The sequence below is a fragment of the Nomascus leucogenys genome, chromosome 22a (assembly GCF_006542625.1).
Source record: "Nomascus leucogenys isolate Asia chromosome 22a, Asia_NLE_v1, whole genome shotgun sequence".
Classification (NCBI taxonomy): domain Eukaryota; kingdom Metazoa; phylum Chordata; class Mammalia; order Primates; family Hylobatidae; genus Nomascus; species Nomascus leucogenys.
Window position 1 is genome coordinate 57,356,891 of NC_044402.1, and position 18,663 is coordinate 57,375,553.

Sequence of the window (18,663 nt, forward strand, 5' to 3'; positions counted from 1 at the left end):
TAAATCCAATTCTTTAGTAAACTCTTAGGGTTAGAAGAAGGTCTATGTGGAGGATTGTTATTATCCATTAAAAATATTGTTTTGTTTGGTTTGGTTCGAAGTGCTGAATAGGTCAGAGTTGTTTTGCTACTGGCGAAAGCCTATAATGCATTTAGGGCAGAGCAGAAAAATGTGAGTTTTCATATACATTCTAGTTCTATTTCTGCAAACAAAAACTAGGTCCTAGGGTATGTCCTTCCTTTATCCATCCATCCATCCAACCAACCATCCAACCATCCATCCATCCATCTGGCCAACATTTATTGAGCCTCACCTTTTTCCTGGGCAGGATTTCTTACCTTTAAAATGTGAGAATTCATTGGGACTTGTATTTCTGATCTAGGATCCCAGAATCTTAGGAGTCTCAGGGCAGTGTTTTAGGGGCTACCTTCCTAAGGTGGGTGGGGCGATGGGACAGTCTCAGAACAGCCTCAACCCAGAACAGCCACATTTTTAGCTGTTTTATATATTGGGTTTCCACTTAAGATTTCTTTTGAACAAAGGCTCCCTTACTGAAAACTCACTGCCCCAGAGAGTCTCTGTAAACCTTCTAGTAGTGACACTGTAGCTTCAAGCCAAATTGTTTTTCAATCAATACCCCTGCAGTGTAGGGCATAGAAATAAAATGGTAAATAAATCAGGGTCACTGCTCCTCGGAGGCTGGCTGTCACTGTGAGGATAAACTGAGATAATAGGTAGGAAAGCCTGCTTAGGGAAACGATTGTTGTTAAGGTGATAACAATTATTATTACGCTGGGGTCGGGTATTCAAGATATACCCACAGGAAAACGCAGATTACAATTCAGTCTGCAATTAGGGACCAGCTAGGAGCAGCCAACTCTCAGGTGATCCATGCAGGGATTCTGAGCATTCGTCGGCGCCTCCCCAGGGGCTGCTGCGCCCCCTGCTTCCTGCGCGCCCACCACGCACGCTGCTCTGGGAGCAGGGCCGGCGGCGGCGCCTCGCAGTGATTGGTTGAACCGGAGGTTGTTGCTAGGCTACCAGTGCGCCCTGAGCATGGGGCCCCGCAGTCCCATCCTCTGTGGCAGATCCATCCCTCACTGCAGACCTAATTCTGGCACCCTGTGAACGGCATCCTCAGCAGCTTAAATTATCAGCCCCAAGTGCCCGCCTTTCTATGATTTTTCATTTAGCAAGAGGCCATGTGGAGTTGGGGAAGAGAAGCCTTCTGTTTTTATCCTCTGGGTCATCTTGAATAGCGACTTCTCTCTCTGGACCTCAGTATCCCGCTTCAGTTTCTGGAGTTCATTCATTTATCCATTATTCATGCCTGCTTGCATGTTTCTTAAGTGCCCACCGTATTCCAGGCACTATATTGAGTGCTAGGGACAAAGGAATGAACAAGACAGAGACCATCCTTGCCCTCGTGAAGGGGGGAACATTATCCACCTGAACAAATAAAATAAACGCATGTACAATTATCCCTTTTCTTCCCCTTTGATGATTTTTCTAGCCCCTCTTTCCCCCTACTATATCTGTAGGGTCCCCCAAGTTGACAGGAGAGGGAGTGCCTCCCAGTCAGGACTACACTACTCTGAAACTGGGGTGCACCCTCTCACTCCAAGCTCGTATTTTGCTCTTTGATTCCATACATGAGCCTGACCACACCTTGATAAGGATGTGGGGGTAGGGATCACTATCTCCTGTTCAGATGAGCAGGCTGAGAGTCTGAATCATCAAAATGCCTTGTCACATAAGGAATTATTGCCATACCCAATATTTGGGCATTTACTATGTGCAGGCACTTTAAAAGCTGTCTGCCTCATCATAATCCAGTAAGGTAGGTATTCTTATACTAATTTTACAGGCAACAAAGTTGGGGATGAAAGGTGTTATTTAAGTGGCCAGTGATGATCTAGATAGCATGTGGTGAAGCTGGGATTTGAACCAAATCTGCCTGGCTCCAGAGCCTAAGCTCTTTCCAAGAAATGGATGTAGTCACGGAAAGACTCTCTGATCAGCTGGGCACAGTGGCTTATGCCTGTAATCCCCGCACTTTGGGAGGCTGAGATGGGAGGATTGCTTGAGCCCAGGAGTTCGAGACCAGCCTTAGCAACACAGTGAGACCCTGTTTCTACAAAATAAAAAGAATTATCTGGTATGGTGGCACATGCTGTAGTTCCAGCTACTCAGGAGGCTGAGGTGGGAGGATCCTTTGAGGAGCCTGGGCAACAGAGTGAGACCCTGTCTCTAAAAAAAAAAATTTTAATTAAATTTAAAAAAGAAAGACTCTCTGAGTGGCTGAAACTTGGAAATATAGCTTCCAAGTGCCATTCAAAAATCTCCCAGTCTCAACATCTTTTTACGTTTTATTTTTTTAGAGGGTCTCACTCTGTCATCCAGGCTGGAGTGCAGTGATGCAATCATGGCTCACTGCAGCCTCGACCTCCCGGACTCAAGTGATCCTCCCACCTCAACCTCCTGAGTAGCTGGGACTACAGTGGCATGCCACCATGCCTGGCTAATTTAAATTTTTTTTTTTTGTAGAGACAGGGGTCTTGCTATGCTGCCAGAGCTGGTCTCAAACTCCTGGGCTCAAGTGATCCTCCCATCTCAGCCTCCCAATGTGCTGGGATTACAGGCATGAACCACCACACCCAGCATTGACCCAGCATCTTATTTACTTATTTTTCTTGGCACATTAGACTCATAAAACCTGGTGAGCTGACCACACTCATCAATATTGTTAACTCTTGTTGTCTATCCATGTATCTGGGATGATCTTGCCTTCAAGCTTTTATTGGGTAATTAAGTCAAGTAGCTCTTCCTTGGGGGCATCTCCATTGCTCTCAGGTTTTTATATTTCTTTGTTCACACACTGAGAGCCTTGGTGGGCATGGAGTATGGCCCATCTCTCCCCTGGAGGAATTTCCAGCCCTCAGGGGAGGTTTCTGAAGAGCTTCCTATGGGCAAAGCTCAGTGATAGGCTATTGTGAGAGGAGGAGGAGAACCAGATTTACCCTCAGAGAATCCCCTCCTTTGAGCATAAGTGGATGTGCCTAGGGTGGGCTGAGGGGTGGGAGCAGTCAACTTGGAGTACCCTGATCAGGACACATTGGGTCTGCGGTGCTGCTTCTAATAACCTTGCTGTGGTTAGTGTGGGACTCTGTGTCTCAGAGCCTGGCAGCCTGCAGCTCTGAAGGAGGCCTTTAAATGGGAGAAGGTGCTGGAAAATATGGTAATACATAAAGAAGCTAAATTTATCCCTTCTCTCAGCACCCAGCAATTGCTGTGCTTAACACTTAACTTTCTACCAGCATAGATTTGTTTAACCAGATTAGTTGCTGGGAGAGAGAGAAAGGAGAGAGAGAGAGATAGAGACAAAGAGACACAGAGAAAGACAGTCAGAGACTTTGAAGACAGACAGAAACACACAAACACACACACACACACACCCCTGGAGAGAAGTAAGAAGATGCAGAGATAACAGAATCCTTTGGTGTGTGGCTTCAGCCAGCAGCAGGAGAGCTAGACTGAGAGAATCAGACAACTTCCTGCCCTCTTCCTCCCAGCCGACATGACTGGCTAGAGCATTGCTAATTTCCAGATAGCACCATTTTCAGATGTGACTACTTTGGAATGTCGACACTGTTTGCATTATTTTGTCCACTGTTTTGTTCCTGTCACCCAACCCCACCCCTGAATAGGTGAGAGTTGACTGTAGATGAATAATATACTAAAGCCACCATTAAAGTAAGCATTATAAGACTTTAAATATGTGTGCCTTTGACCTGGCATTCTCACTTCGAGGAATTTATTCTAAGGAAAATAAGTATATGGATAAAGAAGCTAGCATGCGATTGTTCATTGCATCATTATTTAGAAAAGCAATAAAACAAACTAAATAGCCAACCACTCTTGGTTTCCTGATCAATAAATAATGGTATAACCTTACAACAGCTTTCCATACTGCTTTTAAAATTAGGTTATAGGCTGGGTGCAATGGTTCATGCCTGTAATCCCAGCACTTTGAGAGACCACAGTGGGAGGATTGCTTGAGACCAGGGGTTCAAGACCAACCTGGGCAACATAATGAGACCCTATTTTTAAAAAAATAAAAAAATTAGCTGGGTGTAGTGGCACTTGCCTGTAATCCCAGCTACTCAGGAGGCTGAGGTGAGAGGATTGCTTGAGCCAGGCATTCCAGGGTGCAGTGAGCTATCATGGTGTCCAGCTTGGGTGACAGAACAAAACTCTATTTGAAAAAACAAATTAGGTTATAAATGGATATTTCTTGACCTGGAAAAACATTCACAACATATTAGGTAAAAGAAGCAAGTTACAAATAGTGTGTATTGTATGACCCCTTATAAGTATGAATAAAAATAAAATATCTAGTTTAAGAAGACAGACCACATATTAGTCTCTAGGAGGAGGGATTCCAAGACATTTTAATTTTTTTCTCTCACGTATCTGCATTTTTAAAAGTTTTTCCACAATAAGCATGTCTGATTTTTGTAATAAGAACAAATTTCCTTGCTTCCCTCCCAGGGGTGGCTTCTGCTGGGAGATCAGGCGTTCCTGGCTCCCAGGCCTCATGGGGAAAGCCACTGACCCTTGCCAGGTGTTAAGCTGCTCACTAAGAATTCCCTGCCCCGGGTTGACTCCCCATCCCAGCTGGTCTTATGGGCGAGACCTCAGTGATCCAACACCTTGGTATCCAAATGAGCAGTTGCCACATCACCTGTGAGTGGGTTAGCTGCTGCCCTCCCTTGAGGGCAAACACTGTTTACCTCTGCTGGCACATGGTAAGGCTAACCTCACTAAAACTGTAGGGCCTTTCCACCTCCCAGGAGCACCCTCCCCCTATAGGAGGGTGACAGCTACGTTGCTCCATTGCTCAGGGAGGTCCCTACTACACATATGCAGCTGTGACTCTGAAGGTTGGAAAAAAAAAAAAAGGCTGTCACCAAGGCAACCCAGGCTTGCTCAGCCTCTTCATTCCTGAGATCAGTCCAAACCCCAGGGAAAGAAGGTGGGGTATGGAGTCAGAAAAATCACTGCCTGGCTGCCTGCCCTCAGGCAAGACACTTAGCTTTTCTCTGTGTCAGTTTCTGCATCTGTAAAATGGTGCTGAAGCTTCTTTTCTTACTCACCTAGAGGACTGGGGTGGAATAATCGGTAAACCATAAAACACAAGAGGAGTAAGGCATCTTTAGTTTTGGCTTGTCCTCAAATTGCCGTGTGACTTTGGGTAAATCACTTAACCTCTCTGTGTCTCAGCTGCTCTATTTATAAACAGGCGAGTAAGGCACACTGATTACTTCCCAGATATATTGCAAGGTGGCTGTGAGAATCCCAGAATCTCAAAGTTGGAAGGAATCTTAGCCCTTACCACTCATGCAGGAATCTTTTTGATAAACTCTCTGACAGAGGTACTTGTCCAGCCTCTGCCTGGTTACCTGCTATGGCAAAAAATTCATGACTGCACGGCTTCCCCATGTAGCCATTGCTACATGACACTAACTATAAGAAAGTTCTTCCATATAGCGTATTATAGCATATTTTACAAATAAATGTTTGCTTTAAAAAGTTAGCAATCCTTTCCAGAGCTATTTTCACTCCTGATTTTCCCAAAGGCTTGCACAGGGTAGAGATGAGCAGGGGTCAGCAAAAAGCAGGTGTGGGCTCAGCTCCAGAAGAAGCTTTTGGCTTAGTGTAATAGAAGGAGCCTGGGCTCTGGGGTCACACATCCTAAGTTGAAATGCTACTTTATCCACTTATAAACTGGCTGACGCTGACCCTGGGAAAGTTATATTACCTATCTGAACCTCAGTTTCCTGGTCAGTAAAAGGAAGATAGAAATACCTACCTCCCAGTATTGTTGTGGGAATTAAGCAAGTTAGCCCTTATTAAGCTTACAACCCAGACTTCCCTGGTGGGATTCTGGGGACTTGGGGTGGGGAAGATTACACCCTCCTCTGCCACCCCTTGAATAGCGCATCTGCCCACTGAGCACATGGCACAGGCGAGCCTTACATACTCCATATCTCAGGGTCATCTCCCTCTCAGACCTGGACCAGGGCCATAAAGGAAAGATGATGCAATGGTTTCAAGACAAAGTTCACCTCCTCCTCGTGATTCACCGGCCCAAGGCCAGCACCCCTTCCCTGCCCACAGACTCAGTGGGCACTAAGCAAGTATCCCAGGGCGTAATTTGGGAACAACTTCCAACTGCACCAGTGTTTTAATAGGAATCTCGTACAGGACTCCAAAAATGTGGTCTGGCAGTGGGCTTCCAGGCAGAGTGACAAGAAGTTGGGGAAAGCTATTTGGGGTTGGGCTAAAGTGTTCCTTTAACTGTTGATATGAAGGTGTCTGTCACGTAGCAACTCCTGGACAAAGGTCAGGATGCCTGGGTCCAGCTCCACCATCGCCTAGCTCTGGGCTCTCTGGAGCCAGCGACTTCCTTCCTCAGTATCTTGCTTCCCTCATGTGCAAGACAGCAGGCTGATTCCTGGGGTTTTCCCAGCTTCTGAATTCCAGGTTTCCCCATTTGTTGGATTCAGAGATGAGTTGGAGAAACTACCCTAGACCTCCCTTGGCCCCTGGCCACCGGGTGGCGCCGACTGCCCCCTCTTCTCTGCTTCCTTTGCAGATGAGTACCTCAGAGTCCTCAACGTGGGTGTGGCCGAGGTGAAGAAATCCTTCCTGGGGCCCTTGTCCCCGTCCTGTAAGATGGTGCAGATGATGAGGCAGTTTCTGTACCGGGTCCTGCCCGAGGACTCCTACAAGGTCACCACGGGGAAGCTCCATGTGAGCCTCACCCGCTTAACGGACGGAGAGAATGTGGTGGTTTCAGAGTTCACGTCCAAGGAGGAGCTCATTGAGGCAAGGGGGCTGGGCCGAGAGGGAGGGCCATGGAGGGGCGCGGGAGGGCTGCTCCTGCTCTTTCTCCACAGCTCAGCCCGATGCCTCACCTGCCTGCCTCACTTCCCTAGTCCTTCCCTTCCTTCATGCCCCCAGTGTCTCCCTGTGCAAGGTGCAGTGTTCGATGAGATGGACACAGAAGCCCAGGACAAACCAGGCTTGACCGCCACCCTCAATGCTTCGGCCTTCACAGCCGTCCCGCCGGGCCCTCTGCGCTAAGCCTGGAGCTTCCCAGAGGCCCAGGAGTGACCTGCAGAGGGCCCAGGGCTCCTTCAGGGCCTTCCAGGCTGGGCTGCCATGCATCCCTCCTGAATTCTCCCACTTTGTGGGAACGGTCAGGGGAGAGGGGCCCCCATGTCCCCTTTCTGCCCCCTCTCTTCCAGTGGCCCTTGATAAGGGGTTGAATTGTTACCAAGTCAGTTAACACTTAGAAAAGTGCATGCTAATCCTGAGTGCACTGCCCTAAGCTCATTAATTTGAATTTTAGTTATGAATAATGATTGCTGGAGAGGGCCGCAGATAGGTCCCAGTGTCTTTCGGGACAAAGGGGTTAAGCTGCATGGCCTCCATCCCACATCTCCATTCTCCTTCCTTCCCCCACATACAGGGCCTTCGCCACCCCATCCTCATCCCATACTGGCCTGGCAGTAATCCTGGGGATGAGGGATGAACAGGCAGTAGGCACAGATACCTCCTTCGCCCCTCACGGCCCCCTGGGTTTATCAGCAGCCAGCTCTTCCAGATCTGCCTCCTCACGCCCACCCCCGTTCTGACTTCATCGCCCATTGCTGCAGTTTTCTCTCCCCAGCCCTCTCCCCCACCTTCCACTCCTACCATGCCAACCCTAGCAAACCACACACAAGCCAGGCCTCTGGGCCTTCGCACCTGCCACTCCCTCTGGCTGGGATCCCCTCCCTCTTTCCCACGCTGCTTTGCCTGCTGTTGAAACCCAGTCCCTCCTGCCAGGGCACTTCCCTTCATCCCCTCCCACCCTGCCTGCACCCCTCTTGTGGAGCCACGGTGCCTATTCTCACCTCCACCAAGCCCCTGTCACCCCACTGCACCGTCACTCACTTGCTCGCTCCCTCTTGTAGGACACTCCCAAGGGTGGGCCTCTCAGCCTCGTTTGCTTCCAGGGCCTGGCCCAGGGCTGACACACATTAATGGTTGTTGAATCCCATTGGATTCATGAAAGTTCAGCATCAGAAGGAACCCCGAAGCTATTGAGGACCCCCTCCCACTTTAAAGCTAGGACATCAGGGCCAGAAGGACCAAGTAGGTTACCAAGGACGCAATTAGTGAAGGCCAGGCCAGGAATTGAACTCGGAGCTCTGCTTCCCAGTGCGGCACCTTCACCTAGGATTTAAGGAGGTCCGGGCTGGTGGTGGGTGGCCCAGCAGCCGACAGGTGAGCTGTCCCTACCCCGCGCCCCGGGCCTCCACCATCTCAGCCCTCTTCTCTCCACACAGGCCCTATACTGCAGCTGCTTCGTCCCTGTGTACTGTGGCCTCATCCCCCCGACTTACCGCGGTGTGGTAAGTGCTCTGGCATGGTGAGGGGTGAGACGAGATCCAAGGGACCTCGGGTCCCTGTGACTCACACCTGGGGGAGCAGGGGGGTGGTCTCAGAATGCAGTGGGAGGACCTGGAGTTGGAGAGTTTCTCGTGTTGTTACTCAGAATTCCCAATGTAGGTGGCTTTCTGGGCCTTTAAGATGAACTTCTCCAGCTGGGGTGGGTTCCTCTCTGGATCCACCTACCCACTGCCGAGCCGGGCAAATCAAGGCTCCGTAGGCTTGGCAGGTTTTCCCAGACTTGACAGAGCAGAGGAGATGAAGCACTGGGACCTGGAACCTCAAATGATGAGGATGTTTTCTGAGGCCCTGTAGGCCAGGGCCTTACAGACTTTAATGTGCCCGTGAATCACTTGGGGTCTCGTAAAATTATGCAAGTTCTGATCCAGGCAGTCTGTGGCAGGGCCTGAGGGTCTGCGCCCCTAACCGGCCTCAGGTGCTGCCCATGCTGCTGGTGGGTGGGCCACACTCTGAGTGGTCATGGTCTAGCTCATGCCCCCTCCTCATTTTATATGCAGAGAAAGTCAGGGCCAGAGACTAGGATTCAGGTAGTAGATGGAGCCCGTATTGCATGTCAGCCAGCCCTGAGAGTTAGAGCCTCAGTATTTGTCGTCCTTCATTCATAGGTGAGAAAACAGAAGCCCCAGAAAGGAAGGGGCTTGTGGATGAACAGGTGGTGGGGCTGTGGCAGAGGAGCACATCTCCTGCTTTACCCAGAATATGGGTCCCCTGCACACAGAGCCCTGGGAGCCCCAGTCTCAGAGCCACTAAGATAGTGGAGGGAGGATCAGTGCAGGACAGAGCACCGGGCTGGGAGTCCAGAGGCCAGTGCGGACTCACTAAGTGACCAAGGAACACCACACACCCACCAGGACCTCCGTCTCCAGGCTTATCCTGAAGGGTCTTCTGGACCTTCCTTGATGGGCCCTTGAAGCTGGTGCCATGTTCTACGGGCCATTTCGATGTACTCCGAGTGGGGCTGAGAACTCTGGTCCCAGGTGGGCATTTCTCACTCTGCCCCCACAGAGGTACATCGACGGGGGCTTCACGGGCATGCAGCCCTGTGCCTTCTGGACCGATGCCATCACCATCTCCACCTTCAGTGGGCAGCAGGACATCTGTCCCCGGGACTGCCCGGCCATCTTCCACGACTTTCGCATGTTCAACTGCTCCTTCCAGTTCTCCCTGGAGAACATCGCCAGGATGACCCACGCATTGTTTCCCCCGGACCTGGTGGTGAGAGGCAGGAGGGGTCTGGGGAGTGGGGGAAGGTACCAGAGACTAGGGGTGGGGTTAGAGAGTCAGTGGGGCCCACTCAAGTTCCATCTGAGTCTCCCCCCCTCAAATGATCCCTTAAACTTCCTCCTAGACCTGCATCCTGGCCTTGCTGCTAACTAGCTATGTGACCTTGAACAAGTGCCTTAAGCTCTCCCAGCTTCAATATTCTCCCCTGTAAAGCGAGATGATGTCAGAAGTGCTGATAGAAATATTAACTGAACCCTTCCATTCAGACAGTTCATGTACAAAATCAAAGGTCGGCAAACTGCAGCCCACGGGCCAAATCTAGCCCATGGCTTGTTTTTGTACAGCCTGTGAGCTAAGAAAGCTTTTTCCATTTTTAGAGAGTTATGGGGGAAAAAAAAAGAAGAAAAAGAAAAAGAACGTTAGGCAGAGACTGCATGTGGCCAGCAAAGCCCAAAATAAGTATTTACTATCTGGCCCTTTACAGAAAAGGCTTTGTGGGCAATATCTCATGTAATCCTCTAGCATCCTCTGTGATCAATATTATAACTGTCCCCATTTTATAGATGAAGAAATTGAGGCTGTGAGAGGTGACAGCAACACAGCCAATAAGGGGCAGCCCAGAGACCTGAACTCAGGCTCCAAACTTTGCTCTTCATATGGCCCCGATGCACCTCCTGTGGTACTGCCATGAGCACCCCACACTTTCCCGCCCAGGGGAGGCTGAGGATCCACCATGAATGGTGTAACTCATGAACGCAGCATCGCTGGGGCGTGTGATCAGGAATTTCTCCTCAGTTCTTCTTAGCAGATAGTGAGGGATGGGACACTGGATGGGTACATTTTGAAAAGCCCATCAAATAAAGTTCAAGAGCAATAGGAGTAGCTGCCCTGGGTCGGGGGAACTGTGGCTCCCTTCCTCCCTGCAGCCTTGGTTATTCTCCTGGTGCCCCCGCCCCCAGATCCTGCACGATTACTACTACCGAGGGTACGATGATGCAGTTTTGTACTTGAGGCGGCTGAGTAAGTACCAGTGGGGCCCCAGGCAAGGGTAGTGTTGGAGGGTAGGGAAAGTTCAAACAGTAGAAGGGCTGAATGGATGGGTATTCCCCTCAAATTTGTGACCCAGAGACGCCCTTCACCTGGGAGAGCTGAAAATGGGGGTGGGGACCTAACAGGCTGCATTGACCAGCCCAGACCGCTGGGTCCAGAAAGTAGGATCTCCATGTAAAGGGGCCTTTGGGGTTAACTAAGGGCACAGTGTCTAGGACAGTTGTACATGTATGTTTATGAATGTAAAAACTCTATTTAGGAAATCCAGAGTTCAGATCTTCCTGGAGAATTCCATTTTCATGTCATTTCATTCTCTTCCAGTTTATTCTCCTTCCAATAAAATCACATTATTAATGCAGAACTGGATGTCATTAGTTTATATTTGTGTAAGACTTTGAGTGACCTATTGATCAGCAAATCACAGAGAAGAGCCCTTGCCCTATGTAGGTTTGGAATGGTGGTCCCTCCATCTATATATTCTCTGCGCTTTATCAGAGTAGAAGAAACAATTCCAATGACATGTCTTTTATGTGCTAACTGCATGGCAAACATCTTTGTTAAAAGAAATGAACAGGACTGGGTGTGGTGGCTCATGCCTGTAATCTCAGCACTTTAGGAGGCCAAGGCAGGAGCATCACTTGAGCCCAGGAATTTGAGACCAGCCTGGGCGATTGTGAGATTCCCAGCACTACAAGAAATTAAACAATTAGCTGGGCATGGTGGCACATGCTTATAGCCCCAGCTACTTGAGATCAAGGCTGCAGCGAGCCATGACTGCACCACTGCACTCCACTCTGGGCAACAGAGTGAGACCCTGTCTCTAAAAAAAGGAAGAAATCAACAAAAGCTTTGCCATATTTAGAATCAATCATTTTCAGAAAAAGGGATCACCAGATCAAAGGGTTTACCTAATGTTACATCAGAAGCATTTTCCTTGTTGCCACATGTCTTTGTGACTGTCTTTTTTAGCAGTTGTATAACATTCCATCATAGCTGTGCAGAAAAATTTGCTTGATCATTCCTTTGAGTTTCCAAATGTTCATGATTATGAGTAATTCTGTGGTAAACTTTTTGTGTATGTAGCTTTAAAAAATACTCTGCGGGTGAGATTAAGGGGTTGGATGAGATTTTCTTCCTAGGAAGTGTTCACTTATTTTTCCCTTCTTCAAAATTCCTTCCTGCTTCCCAAGCTCCCCTTATCCTGTCTCTATTTTCTCCTGGGTCCTTTCTCCCAACAAGGGGTGCGGAGAGGCTGGGCAGACAGGAGAGCAGGATGGAGAAAACCTGGGCTCTGGAGGCAAGTAGCTCTAGGCCCCCACCCCACCCACAAGCTGTGTGACCTCCGGATAATGGCTTCCCCTCTGTAAGGCTTGGTTTCCTAATCTATATAAAAAAAAGGGGGTTTAGATCCTAGCTCCTGACACCTACTAACTGTGTGATATTGAGCAGGTAATTAATCTCCTGGGGCCTCAGTTTCCTCATCTGTAAAAGGGGCCTAATCATGGAACCTTATGGTTTTATTTTGAAGATTAAAGGAGCGAAGCCACAAGCCCTTAGCACAATGCTCAAATAAATGGTAGCTCTCATGACAACGTCAAAGTGCTGAGTCCTAGCCACAGTCAGTCTCGCCTACTGCTGGGTGAAACATGATGGTGGCACTTCAGGAATCCGCCCCCAAAATTGAGCCAGTATATGGATGGGGGCAGGTTTCTTCAATGGCCCTGGAATCACTCCAAGTAGGAAAGATACAATTTCTAACGGAGAAATTGTCTCGTGCTGACTACCAGCTATTTTTGCTTCCTCTTCCAATTTGCCAGTGTATGGCATGGATTTCTCAGCGCAGATTTCACCTCCACCACCTCAGTCCTCTTGGATTTGGTGGGACTGGATTTTTCTCCCTGCATCAGGTGTGAAGAGGAACTACTGACACATACTGAGAAATTGCAGTTGGTCTCTAGAGCCACACTCTTATCCCCACCTGCCATCTGGGAACAGAAAATGGGAGTCCACCCAGCCTCCCCTGGGCTGCTTTCTGGGTGGGGGGTCACCACCAGCAGGAAACTACACCCCAAAAAGTGTCACCCTCCACTCCTCAGCTCACATTCTCACAGCCTCTTTCTCCTCCCTCCCAAAGGAGGAGAATTAATTATTTTTGCTGCCAGGCAAGCCACTCTCTCTACACTCGGCCCATCCTGGCAGCAGCCTTCTGCCAAAGGGAAGGGCAGCGCATGCTGGCGTGCTTGAAAATCCGCATTCCCCACACAGATGTGTGAATGTGGGTGCTGAGTGAGGTTGGAGCTCAGAGGATGCCATGTCTAAAATATCCATCCGGCATTCAGGCATGCCTGGCCAAACCTCTCTTCCGTTCTCCTCCCCCACTCCCTTCTTCCCTCTCACAGTTTAGTAAGTGACTCTCTTTCTCTGTACACACACACACCTGTGAAACCATCACCACAATTAAGATAGTGAATAATTCGTCATCCCCAAAATTTCCTCATGCCCTTTCGTGATCCCTCCCACATTCCCTCACCCCCGCCATTCCCAAGAAACCCCGATCTGCTTTCTGCCATTATAGATTAATTCACTACAATGTGAACTCTTTTTAAAAAATCTGAATTCTTTCACTCTGCATAATTATTCTGAGATTCATCTGTGTTGTTGAATGTATAAATAGTTTGTTCCTTTTTACGTTCTGTGCCACTGTATGAATATACCACAGCTCATCTACCAAAAGAGTTGAATATACCACTGTATGCATATACCACAGCCCATTTACCCATTCCCCTGTTGATGGACATTTAGGTTATTTCCAGATTTGGGCTATTATGGATAAAGCTGCTATGAACACTCATGCATGAGTCTTGGTGTGGACATATGCTTTCATTTCTCTAGGGTAAATACCTAGAAATGGAATGACGGGATTGCATGGTACATTCATGTTTAACATACATACACAAATATTTTAACTGTGGTAAAAAAACAGGTAACAAATTTTAAGCACACAGTTCAGTAGTGTTAACTATGTTCGTATTGTTGTGCAGCAGATCTCTAGAACTTTTTCATCTCGCAAAACTGAACCTTTACACACGTTGATCAACAACTCCCCCTTTTCTCCTCCTCCAGCCCCCAGCAACCACCATCCCACTTTCTGTGCTGATGATTTTGACTACACTAGGTACCTCATATAAATGGAATCATGCGGTATTTGTCTTTTTGTGACTGGCTTATTTAACTTAACATAATGGCCTCAAGGTTCATCCATGTTGTAGCTGTAGCATGTGACAGGATTTTCTTCCTTTTTTGTGATGGAGTCTCGCTCTGTTGCCCAGGCTGGAGTGCAGTGGTATGATCTCGGCTCACTGCAACCTCTGCCTCCTGGGTTCAAGCGATTCTCCTGCCTCAGCCTCCTGAGTACCTGAGACTACAGGCATGCGCCAACACGCCCAGCTAATTTTTGTATTTTTAGTAGAGACAGGGTTTCACCATGTTGGCCAGGATGGTCTCGATCTCCTGACCTCGTGATCTGCCTGCCTCAGCCTCCCAAAGTGCTGGGATTACAGGCGTGAGCCACCGGGCCTGGTCGATTTTCTTCCTTTTTAAAGCTGAATATATTCCACATTTTCTTTGTCCATCCATCTGACAAAGGACACTGGGGTTGCTTCCATCTTTCGGCTATCGTGGATAATGCTGCAGTGCGCATGGATGTCTCTTCCAGATCCTATTTCAATTATTTTGGATATATAACCAGAATATATGTTTGACTTTTTAATAAACTGCCAAATTGTTTTCCAAAGCAGTTGTTCCATGTTTCATTCCCATCAGCAGTGGATGCGCATTCCCATTCCTCCAAAACTTTTGGTATTTTTAATTAATGCTCAGAATTTTTCATTTTAGCCCTTCTAACAGGTGCATGTCAGTAACTTATTGTGGTTTTAATCGGCATTCCTCTAATGACTAATGACTTTGAGCATCTTTTCATTTGCTTATTTGCCTTCCGTAGATCTTCTTTGGTGAAGCATTCGTTCTACTCTTTTGTACATTTCTCACCTAGACTCTTAATAAGCTTTGTTTTTTTAGGGTAGTTTTAGATTTATGGACAACTTGTGAAAATAATACAGGGTGTTTGTCTCACATCTGTTAGACGTTACAGAATGGTACATGTATAACATGGTATTCAGTCCAGTACATTTGTTACAACTCATGAACCAATCTTGATATATTATTATCTAAGAGCCATTGCTTATTCAGATTTTCTTAGTTTTTACCTAATTCCTTTTTCTGTTCCAGGACCCCCCACCCAGGGATCGCATTACATTTCGTTGTCCCATCTCCTCAGTTTCCTCTTGCCTATAACAGTTTCTCAGACTTTTCTTATTCTGTGTGTGTGTGTGTGTGTGTGTGTGTGTGTGTGTGACAGAGTCTTGCTCTGTTGCCCAGGCTGGAGTGCAGTGGTGCGATCTTGGCTCACTGCAAGCTCCACCTCCCGGGTTCACGCCGTTCTCCTGCCTCAGCCTCCCGAGTAGCTGGGGCTACAGGTGCCTGCCCCTACGCCCAGCTAATTTTTTGTATTTTTAGTAGAGACAGGATTTCACGTGTTAGCCAGGATGGTCTCGATCTCCTGACCTCATGATCTGCCCGCCTCGGCCTCCCAAAGTGCTGGGATTGCAGAGACTTTTCTTATTCTCGATGACCTTGACAGAGTTGACTATCAGTCAGGTATTTTGTAGAACATCCCTCAGTTGGGGTTTGTCTTGATGTTCTTCTCATGATTAGGCTGGGGTTGTGAGTTCTGGGGAGGAGACCACAGAGGTAAGGTGCTATTCACATCACGTTACCTCACAGGCACGTGCTGCCAACATGACGTATCCCTGCTGATGTTGACCGTGACCGCCTGGCCGAGGTAGCGTCCATCAGGTTTCTCCATTGTGAAGTACTCTTTCTCCGTCTATCCTTACTGCAGTTTTTGGAAGAAAGTCACTGTGCACAGCTCATACTTAGGGAGTGAGAAGTTATGCTCCACTTCCTAAAGGGTCAAGCATCTACATAAATTACTTAGAATTCTTCTGCAGGGGAGATTTCTCTCTTCTCCCTGATTTACTTACTTACGTAATACATGTTTATATCCGTATGGACTCACGGTTATGTTATACTTTGGGTTATTATTCAATACTACTTTATTTTGTTCCTCAAATTGTTCCAGCTTTGGCCATTGGGAGCCCTTTAAGTTGGCTCTTTTACACATTTTAAAAACTGAATTGTTTGTTTTCTTATTTAAGGGCCGTTATGTGGCCTAGATAAATGCCGCCCCCCCGCCACCCTTTTTGAGACAGAGTCTCACTCTGCCATCCAAGCTGGAGCGTAGTGGCGCAATCATGGCTCACTGAAGCTTCAGCTTCCCAGGCTCAAGCAACCCTTTCACCTTTCTCAATGAGTTTTACAGCCACAGTGACCTTCTCAGAACCAGCCTCAGCTGGTTACCTCCCCTGCCTAAAAGTCATGCTACAATAATGCTTGCCATGAAAACCAAGGATCCTAGCTGCTGCCTAGAGCCCTGACATGGTCCGGCCCCTGCTGCCTCCTCAGCCTCCTCCCCCAGCACAGTACCCCCGCCCCACACTGACCTTTCAGGCCCCCCACCACCTGGTGTGTCCTCAAACTTTGTGGCTTTTGTGTGTGCTGTTCCCTCTGCTGAAACACCCTCACCACCCCGCCCTGACCATCCTGGGCCACGTGCCCTTCAGATCTCTGCTCACTGCCAATCCCTCAGATGACCGCCCTCTCTCACAGCACCACACTCCTCTCTTCCTGCACTTGCCTCGGTTGAAACTCTAGATGATTTGGGTGGGCAACGCCTGCTCCCCTACATTACACCGTAAGTGCCAGGAACCATCACGTTTGTTTTCACTCACTATAAATTCAAGTAAGTACAGAAAGACCTTTGAAAAGCACTGTTCCTGTTTAGGAAAATAACTCAAGAAACCAGTTTTGCAAAGGCCATGCTGCTGCCAGGGCTGAGTAACTCCCCATGCTGTTGTTTCTCCCTAGATGCTGTTTATCTTAATTCTCCCTCCAAGAGAGTGATATTCCCCCGGGTAGAAGTGTACTGCCAGATAGAACTCGCCCTTGGCAATGAGTGCCCTGAACGCAGTCAACCAAGCCTTCGAGCATGGCAGGCCAGTCCGGAAGGAGCCACGCAACCTCACACGGAGTGGGTTCCCAAAGGGGATGGAAGGGGCGGCCATGGTCCGCCTGTGCCCCAACCTGTGCAGACACTTGAATTCACATGCGAGTCACCTGTTTCAGCACCAGTCTCTCCACTTGAACTGCCACCTGCACAGCCACTGGCCTCTTCAACGCCACTTCCTCCAACTGGCATGCCACCTGTATCATTCCCAGCTGTGCAGAAGCCACCCAGCTCCACACCTGGCTCATCACTGCCCACCCCACCACCTGGACTGTCACCTCTGTCACCTCAGCAGCAGGTACAACCGTCTGGATCACCAGCCAGATCCCCACACTCTCAGGCACCCACTTCACCCAGGCCACCCCTGGGGCCTTCAACTGTGGGGGCACCTCAAACACCACCCCGAAGTTCTCTTTCAGCCTTCCCTGCTCAGCCACCTGTGGAGGAACTAGGCCAAGAACAGCCCCAAGGTATGGACCCTTCTGGCTTCTTATGACTTTCTCATGCCTGGAGCCCCTTGGCAAGCGAGCAAGGACACCAGGGCTGATAACTGCTTCTTTAGGGGTGCGTGGCTGAAGTTAGCAGTGAGCTTTAGCGTCTCTGTCCATTATGAGGACAGTCCGCCACAAGGGGGCAGTATAATAGACATTGGTTCATTTCCCTCGGTGCAGTGCTTCTCAAAGTGCGGTCCCCCCACCGGCAGCAAAAGCATCACCTGGGAACTTGCTAGAAATTATAATTCTCAGGTCCTACTGCAGACCTACTAAATCACCAGCTTTGGAGGTGGGGCCCAGCTGTCTTTTTTACAAGCCCTCCAGGTGATTTTTTGCCTGCTCACATTTGAGACCGCTGGGCCAGTAGATTTTTACTGTGAAACCTGCTGTGCTGGGCAGTGCTACTCAAAGAGTGGTCCGCAGACCAATCCAGCCCTCAACTGTGTGTTACTAGCCCACCACGGAGTGTGTGCAGAAATTAAGAGTAATCATTTAGAAACGTTTATAGCACTAAGGTATTGCCACAACATCCCGGAGCTTGACCATTTTTTACTAATTAATTTGCATTGTATTTCACAAAATTACTAGTTTGTTATAGACTAGAAAGAAATTTTTTTTTTTTTGAGATGGAATCTCGCTCTGTCGCCCAGGCTGGAGTGCAGTGGCGTGATCTCGGCTCACTGCCAGCTCCGCCTCCCGGGTTCACGCCATTCTTCTGCCTCAGCCTCCCGAGTAGCTGGGATTACAGATGCCCGCCACCATGCCTGGCTAATTTTTTGTATTTTTAGTAAAGACAAGGTTTCACCATGTTAGCCAGGATGGTCTCAATCTCCTGACCTTGTGATCCGCCCGCCTTGGCCTCCCAAAATGCTGGGATTACAGGCGTGAGCCACCGCTCCCGGCCAGAAATTTTTTAAAAACTGTTTCCTTACTACTACAGACGGTTTCAGAAGCACCACTATAGGGCCTGCAAAGATAAAATGTTCTCAATTCCTTACTCAGGAAATCTCCCTTTCAGCAGAGGAGATAACACAGATACTAACCTCAAAAATACAATCAGGGGCTGGGTGTGGTCACTCACACCTGTAATCCCAGCACTTTGGGAGGCCGAAGCGGATGGATCACCTGAGGTCAGGAGTTCAAGACCAGCCTGACTAACATGGTGAAACCCCATCTCTACTAAATACA

General features: G+C 48.6%; 1 protein-coding gene across 3 annotated transcripts in view; it reads left to right on the forward strand.

Annotated features, from left to right (window-relative positions):
* Positions 1-18,663, forward strand: part of PNPLA1 (patatin like phospholipase domain containing 1) — a 63,505-nt gene that overhangs the window by 40,675 nt on the left and 4,167 nt on the right. For 2 of the 3 annotated variants that reach the window (XM_004087119.2, XM_003278869.2), the window contains exons 2-6: positions 6,659-6,891; positions 8,400-8,465; positions 9,529-9,738; positions 10,707-10,767; positions 16,843-17,451. In XM_004087119.2, coding sequence (XP_004087167.1) covers positions 6,739-6,891; positions 8,400-8,465; positions 9,529-9,738; positions 10,707-10,767; positions 16,843-17,451 — 1,099 coding nt within the window. In that variant the 5' untranslated portion in view covers positions 6,659-6,738. Of the gene's footprint in view, positions 1-6,658; positions 6,892-8,399; positions 8,466-9,486; positions 9,739-10,706; positions 10,768-16,842; positions 17,452-18,663 lie in introns of those variants that run through there. The other variant, XM_003278870.1, reaches the window with a different exon arrangement.